Source organism: Callospermophilus lateralis, chromosome 18 (assembly GCF_048772815.1).
Source record: "Callospermophilus lateralis isolate mCalLat2 chromosome 18, mCalLat2.hap1, whole genome shotgun sequence".
Taxonomy (NCBI): Eukaryota; Metazoa; Chordata; class Mammalia; order Rodentia; family Sciuridae; genus Callospermophilus; species Callospermophilus lateralis.
Window position 1 is genome coordinate 8,454,185 of NC_135322.1, and position 8,002 is coordinate 8,462,186.

The following is an 8,002-nucleotide window of genomic DNA, read 5'->3' on the forward strand; positions in this document are numbered from 1 at the left end:
CTGTCCAGGTGAAGGACGGGGGGAGGAAAGGAGGAGGGTGGGCAGGGGAAGGACCGGTGAGAGGGGAAGGCTTCAAAGTCACGTGACCCAGGAGGGTGGGCAGGGCACAGGTAAGGGGCAGGGAGCAGCACCCGCTCTGCTTTCTCCTCAATGGGGGCGAGTGGAGGCCTGTGAACAGCCGATTCCATGCATCTGCTCAACAGACCACAGAGAGAAAATCCTGGAGGTGACATTTTATTTTGAGGACCTCTGTGCTGCTGAGGCGTGCTGTCCCCGGGGGAGGTGAAGGAACCACATTCTCAGTGTCACAGACAGATGGATGTTGGGTTTGCAGGACGGAGCACAACTCCCACCCACCAGGGAGATTCTCCAGAAGCAGCATGGGCCAACTGGCGTGGAGGCAGGGGGCTTCCAGGGATGGCTTTGCAGTCACCTGCTGAGCTGGGGATTTGGGGGATCCTCTCTCTCGATATTTGGTGGGGGATTAATTCCCCAGGGATCAGCTTGCCTAAACCCGATAATCCCGATTTGTGATTTAATTCAGTTCCCCTGAGTATCTTACACCAGGAGAGGGACGTGGGCCATCAGAGGGGAAAACGCAGGCTGGGCTTCCAGGAAATCAGGAATTCACCCCCAGTGGCTCCTCACGGGTGGCGCCCACGCCCAGCCTCATCTAGGAGCAGTTTCTAGCCCTGTGATGGGGTTGGCGCGTCTCCCTCTCACAGAACCAGGGTGTCTGAGATGGAAATCGGAAGGGCGGGAGGGAGGATGGACGGGGTGGGGCTTTGTGACAATCTATCAGGAGAGAAGACTATTAGCTGGGGAGAGATTTTGGCAGGTCGCAGGGGTTAGGACTATGGGTAAGAAAAAGATGCCATTAACCTCTGGAATTTCTGGAATGGCAACTGGATCTTAGTCCCACTCCCATTTCCACACCTCCTGAATCTCATTCCTTAGGCACCCCACTCCATCCCCATCTGGCAAAGCTGCTGCTTTCAGTCTAACCGCAATCCATGCAGCTGCAAAGCCATTGACTACCCTCCTTCCCCCAACTCCAACCTTCAAGGGATCATGGGGATTGGGTCCTCAGCAAGCAAGGGATCCCTGTTGACCAGGTGGGGAGCATCTGGGCCCCAGGACATCCTCAGCGAGACATCATCCTCACAAACTCTGCAAGGAAATGGGGAGGTGAGGTGCCTCGTTGTGAAAAACCACGGCACTGTTTTGAGTACTTCCTATGTTGACCTTGGAGAAATTACCTCACCCTCCACCCTCCGTGTTTTCATCTGTAAGACGGGAGTCGTAGGTTCACTCTTTCCCCTGTGTTTTTAAGATGGTTAAATGACACAAGGCTTGTGGGACACAGTGTTCCACGAATGGCCGTTGTTAGGGTCTGATGTCACCCTCTCCACCGTCTCAGGGGGTGCCTCTTCACAGGTCAGGAGTCTGGGCCGTGAAGGTAGCCCCTGAGCCTGAGTCAGCTGGACAGTGACTGGTGGACCCTGGACAGGACACCCTTTGTACCCGACCTCGCTGTGACTCTACACCAGAACTTGCCGGCTCTGCCCTGCTTTGAGGTCCCCCTGTCCTCTGGCCTGGGGTTGGCCTGCACTTGGCCTGCAGATCTGCTTCCCACCCTCGCCCTCCTCCTGTCCAGGAAGGCCACACGGGGAGCGGGAAACGGATCCCTGCCGAGCCCACCCCTGTACATCACCTTCAAAGTCAACGGTGCCATCTCCATTGACATCGGCCTCGTGGACAACCTCGGAGATCTCCCGGGGGGTGAGCCTCTCTCCCAGAAGCCTCTGCATGGCCTGCTGCAGCTCCGCCAGTGTGATCTCCCCGTCTCCATTGGTGTCGAACTGATGGACAGAAGCAGAGGGCGCTGGATGAGCAGCAGCGACCTTGAGAGCAACGGTGACAGGGTGACCGTGTCCATGGATCACCAGAGCCAGGCCAAGGGCTTCAGGCACATCTTACTGGAGAATATCAGCACCTCGAGGTCAAGGGTTCCTCCCGGGTTTGCACACATCTCTCCTCTGTTAGCAGCTTTACTGGGATATAATTGATGTGCAGAGAGCTCAGCAGGCTTAACCCGTGCCCTCTGATGAGCTGGGCAGAGGCATGCCCTCATGAAACCACATCAGTCAGCACAGTATGTCTCACCTTGCCTCCAGGACATTCCCTGTCCTCTTAGGTTTCTCTTTGTTGAATGTGGAGCATGAGATCTGCTCTTTTAAGTTTTTGATGCCCAGTACAGACCGTTAGTCTGTGGGTGAGTGGAACTCAGTCATCTCCATAACTGAAACTTTGAGACCCTTGAAAGGACAGCCCACCTGCCCCTCTGCCCAGGTCCTGGCAGCCAGCTCGCTACAGTCTGTGCCTGTGAGTGTTTTTGGAGGCCTTCTGCACATGGACCCCTGGGCACCTCTCCTGTGAGCTGCCTTAAGAAGGAAATCCTGACATGCAGTATCCTGGATGAACCCAGAGGACGTCCCGCTGGTGAAATAGTCCAGACACACAAGGACAAGCATTTTCACAGGCCAGGCCCTTGATACATGTTTCCCATTAATCAGTGACCTCCAGAACTTCTCCCTGCTCCTTAACCAGCTCCCAGAAAGCCTACTAGGCCCTCTCCTCAGCGCACACAGAGGGGCCAGGGATGGTCCTCAGCTCTGCTGACCTGGCTCCAGCCACAGCCCCTCTGGCCTGCACTCCCCGGGCAGCCTGCAGGGGTCCCTGGCTGCCATCCTGCTCCTGCCAGGGTCTCCCCTCTGCATGTCAGGCTCCGTGTTCACAGTCACAGAGGGGACAAGTCAGATCCTGTCACTCCCCCTGGTGGCTTCCTGTCCAGTCCACGACAGGCGGATGGGCCCTGCCCTCCACAACTCTGAGGCCTCCACCACATCCGTCCCCTGCTATGCTCTTTCCAGCTCTCGCTGTCACCCTTTGTCACCCTTCCTCAGACACAGCGTCCTGCGTCCTGGTGTGTGCAGTGTCCTCTCCTGGGATGGGACTTTCCTGGAGCAGTTCTGTCCAGGGGGAAATGCATCCGGAGCCTCTCAGGGGATTCTAAGTTTCCTAGTAGCTACATTAAAGAAAAAGTGAGGGGCTGGGGGGCAGCTCATGGTGGAGGCCTAGCAAGCGGGAAGCCCTGGCCCTATCCATCCCACTAGGGCTGGGCCAAAACAAGGAAGGCAGGGGGTGGCCCTCTGGTGGGCTCTGTCCATGGTGCTGACGTGAACAGTGCCTAGACCACCCCAGCACCATGGACCCCCTCACTGACCTCCTTGAAGGCGTCGCGCATCTCCTGGACACCAATCATCCCAGCCGTTTCTGCAAGCAACTTGGGGGTCATCAGCTCCACGAAGTCGTCGAAGTCCACACGGCCCCCCACTGAGGCAGAAAGGGAGGGGTTAGTGGGACTCCATACCCTGACTTCCAATCCCTCGCTTCTCCCTTCCAGTCAGTTCCTGAAAGAGAGCGGCTCCCAGGTCCCCGCCGTCCACGGGTTTCTCTTCTGCACTTTTATTAGTGCATGGCAGCCACACCCGCTAGTGGGTTAGTTTCGACATGCTCATGCCTGGACTGTAGTTTGCTCCTTTTCGGTCCCCAGTGCTTCCTCTCTACCTCCCCTCCTCCCTCCTCCGGGTCCCTGCCTCTCCTGGATCCTTCTGCTTATTGACCTTTAGGTGGGTGCTCTATGGGTGCCCATGAAGGTGGAGTTCAGGGTGGGATGTGCACATACGCAGCATCTGGTCATTTCATCCTCGGTTCTTCCCTGTTCCTGACCCTCTTCCCTCCCTCAACCCCTACCCCACTGATGTCCCCTCTGTTTCATGGGATCCCCTCCCCACACATTCCCCTGTGAGAACACGTGCTCCCCTGGCCTTCCGAGTCTGGCTGATGTCACTGAGCGCGGTGTTCCCCACTTCATCCATTTACCAGCAGATGCTCGAGTCTCGTTCTTCTTTGTGGCTGGGTGAACCCCCCTTATCTTTCACTCACTCAGCTCAAGCCCTGTGTCCCTCTAACCTGAACCTGGTGGACAAGGCACGCATGGGGACGTGACCGAGTGACTGCACAACCTTGAGCATGGTCAGGACCCCTGTTCCCTCGTCTGTGGATCTGTAAAGAGGGAGTGTGGGTTACATGTGCACCTGAGGCTCTTCCAGATACGAATACAGTCGTGCCTTGGCATCCACTGGGGGGTGGTTCCAGGAACCCCCATGGATACCAAAATCTGCAGACGGTCAAGTCCCATCTCCAAAACGCCATGGTGTTTGCATGTAACCTACCAAACCTCTCACAGGCTGTACCTCATCTCTAAGCTCCGAGCTGCTCACTGAGCCCCCAATCCTCAGGTTGGTGGAGAGTCCTCAGAACCCCAGGAGAAGGACCCACAGCTTTGGCTCCTGTCTCACTCCCAGGTTTCTGAGACGTGGGCGGGGCATGTCTCAGAGGCCCCGACCCAGTGGAAATGCTCTCTGAGTTTATACTGTGTTGTTCAGGGCACAATGACAAGAAAAAAAAATAGCCTGGACATGTTTAGTACACACACAATTATTCCCCAAATGTTTTCCTTCTGCAGTTGCTTGAATCTGCAGATACACAGGGCTGAGCACACCATTCTCACCTGAATTCCACCTTAACTCAGTTACATGCCCAGAAGCAAACCAGTAGCAATTGTACTTCAGTTTCAGTCTCAAAGTCACCTCTGGTCTCCATTTAAAAATTGATCCTTTTCAACTCGGGAAGCTGAGGCAAGAGGATGGTGAGCTCAAAGCCAGCCTCAGCAACAGCGAGGCACTAAGCAACTCAGTGAGACCCTGTCTCTCAATAAAATACAAAATAGGGCTGGGATGTGCTCAGTGGTTGAGGGCCCCCGAGTTCACCACCATTAGGTCCAAATGCAAGCTCATTGCTGACATCCAGCACGGCTCCAACCTCACACTCCTCGGATAGACCTTTAGTGGTGACAGTGATAAACCACACTTAATCAGAATTTGTGGGGACTGCAATGTGGCCTGCCTGTCCCTCAACCCTCCTTCCCATGGCACCATGAGGTAAGGAGTGTCCTGCCTTCACTCAGAGACCGGGGACCTGAGACCCAAGATAACTTCACTTTTCAGAAGTGACTTTCATTGACAAATAATAGAACTGGGACTTGCACCCAGACCTGTCTCCCCAAGGCCCCTCCAAAAACTTCAGAAGCCACCTCCCTGGAGCAGTCTGGACTGCTCTTTTCTACACCCCAAACCTCGTAGCCCCCTGTATCCCCACAGACTCCCGCTCCCCCTGCTCCCCAGCCTCTCCCTGAGCACCGCCCAGCCCAGCCCTGCCTTCCTCCCCCGGGTCTCACAGTTCATGCGGACTTGCTGGCCCAGTTCGGTCAATTCCATCTCCGTGGGCATGTAACCCATTGTCCTCATGAGATTCCCCAAATCCTTATGGGAGATAAACCCATCTCGGTCCTTGTCAAACTCAAGGAATGCTTCCCGGAGCTCTGAAAGTGAAGAGAGAAGAACTTTGGAGGAACTTGAAACAGCCGGGGGGAAGAGTGGCATTCCTTGAAACTGTTGCTGAGGCAGTGACAGAGACTCAAGGGGAATACACCATAAAACCCAGCACTGCGGAACAGCAGTGAGTGGGAAAGGCGCCCGCAGGGGAGCGGTTCCGAGCTGCTCACTGAGCCCCCAATCCTCAGGGTCGGTGGAGAGCCCTCAGAACCCCAGGAGAAGGACCCACAGCTTTGGCCTCATTTTAAGGCTCCTGTCTCCTGTCATCCCGGGTTTCTGAGACGTGGGCCGGGCATGTCGCTAAGGACTCCTAGGCACTTAGCTGCCCTGAGGGGGTCTCAGTGTGCAGTGGAGGGGACAGGAAGGGGTGTGAGGTTTGCATGGGAGGAGGTGACACAGACACAGCTGAGAGCCGTGGAGGGCATTTGGGGGGCAGATGTTACCTTCGATCTCGTCCTGCCCCAGGGGTCTCTCCTGGAGGGAATGCAGGGAGGGAAGGAGCAGAGACAGTCAGGGTCCTGCGCTCCTCCAGGAGGCCCGTCCTCCATGTTCCCTTCACCTCTCCTCCTCCCTCGGCTCCTCCTCCCTCCCCAACTCCCATTCCTCAGCTTCTGCTCTCCTTCCTTCCCATCCCCTCTCACTCCTCTCTCCTGTCCTTGAACCTGGATGTGCTCTTTCCCAGACACACATTCCATCCTACGTGGAGTCCGAGCCTCCGCAGATGGACAGGGTGTGATCTGCTGTCCCAGCCCAGGTGTCAGAGGCTGGCTCTGCTGGGGCTCCTTGCACTTAAACCTCAGGACGACTCTGGGAGGCAGGCCAGGTGTCATTCCCATCTTACCCTTGAAGACACTCAAGAACAGGGAGGTCAAGGAAGCTGTTGAAGGTCACACAGCTCTGAAACAGCAGGTCCCCGACCAGGGGAGGGGAAGTTACCCTTGAGGTCGTGTGGCAACTAGATCCAGCACCAGGGCTCGAGTCCAGGGCTCCCAACTCCAGGTCAGAAGTCTCTCCAGGGCACCCCACTGCTGTCCCCACCTGCCTCCCCTTCCTCCCAAGAGGGAGAGTCCTTGGGGTGGGACCAGAGCTCAGTGGCATTCAGGAGGGCCACTGAGTGCCAGCAGGACCAGTGCCTGCACCTCTGCGAGCGTCTGCCCTTCACTGCCCGACCTGCTGCTGGACATGGCCTGGACACCTGCAGAGAGCCTAGAGGCTCCACCAGCCTGGCCTCCGCCCTCTAGCTGCTGGCCGTCCCCCAGTGTCTCTCTTGCTGTCCTCTGTGCAGTCTCATCTCTGTCCGCCCTGTCCTTCCTTCCCTTCCTGACAGTCGCAGGCACAGGAATGGACCCGCCTGCCCTGCCACTTCCTTCCTGGGGGCTTATGGCGAAGGACTCGTGTCTCAGCACCTCGGTTTCTTCACCTGTAACACGGGAGTGAGAGTCTCGGGGACCTTGGAGTTGTTCTGGGAGTTAAATGACATCAGGGATGTGCAGGCCTTTGCACAGAGCTGGCCACACAGCAGGGACTTGGTAAGTGTCCAAAATTGCCATCGTCACCATCACTGGCCTCTTGTATCCAGAGCATAGAAAGGGACACCATCCCAGCCCCCGTTTATTCTCCTCACAACGCCCCCTCCTGAGTTTACTGTCCCCCTTCATCCCCTGGCCCCTGGGAAGCCAGAGCCCCCTCCTGTGTTCTGAGCTTCCTGGTTCCTGCCGCTCACCTGCCCCTTCTCCCCCTGCCCCACCCCTCCCTGCCCGCCCTGCCAGTGGCCCTGCCTCACCCGCTGCTTCTCAGCGATGCCCTTCCTCAGGAAGATGCAGGCGGGGCCCGAGGGGAACTGCATGGGGCAGGCGTGCTCTCAGGTTTGTCCCTCTGGGTGGCCCTGCTGCCTGTCCCTGGCAGCCCAGCCTCCTGCTCAGTCCTGTGCCAGCTCTGCTGCCTCTCTGGGCCTCTCCTGCGAGCCTGAGTCTCAGAGCTGTGAAGGCTGGGGACCTCGCCCAGGCTGGGAGGGATCAGGGCTGCGCCTGCCTCCCCATCTGGCTGCAGGGAGTTGGGGGCAGGGCCACCCCAGGCTGTGACACAGCCCAGGATGGCACCGGAGAGCATTTGAAAGTAGGGATTAGGGCAGGCGCCTATCCATTCACTGTATCCACCTGCATCGCCTGTGTCCACTCTAAGCCTGGTCTTTGGGCCCTGGCACATGCAGAGGACAGGGTCTGGCCCCAGAGCTCTCCTGACCAAGTCAGACCCGTGTGCAGGGACGGCCTGGTGACAGGGGGAGCAGCGGTGGAGAGGGCAGTGTGGGCTCTCCCCTGTTCTCTGGTCCCCCTGCTCTTCCTGGGTAATTCAGTGGCAGCAGGGAGGGGGCCAGGGCGTGAGAAGTCATGGTGGGCTCAGGGCCAGAGTGGTGAGGGTCCACACAGGGAGGGTAGGGGACATCTGCTGTGGGGGCAGAGTCCCTGGGGAGTGGGGCACGGAGG

The 8,002-nt window shown here is 57.6% G+C and overlaps 1 protein-coding gene across 2 annotated transcripts; it reads right to left on the reverse strand.

Annotated features, from left to right (window-relative positions):
- Positions 1-1,144: 1,144 nt before the first annotated feature.
- LOC143383722 (calcium-binding protein 5) lies at positions 1,145-7,365 on the reverse strand. 2 transcript variants are annotated; one of them, XM_076838591.1, is made up of 6 exons: positions 7,303-7,365; positions 5,963-5,990; positions 5,363-5,506; positions 3,287-3,396; positions 1,715-1,862; positions 1,145-1,170 (listed from the first exon to the last, which is right to left on the reverse strand). In XM_076838591.1, exons 1-6 carry the CDS (start codon positions 7,363-7,365, stop codon positions 1,145-1,147), a joined length of 519 nt encoding a protein of 172 aa, XP_076694706.1. The 2 variants fall into 2 exon arrangements, with proteins under 2 accessions (XP_076694706.1, XP_076694705.1); XM_076838590.1 differs by having other exon boundaries at positions 5,963-5,993.
- Between the last annotated feature and the right edge of the window lie 637 nt (positions 7,366-8,002).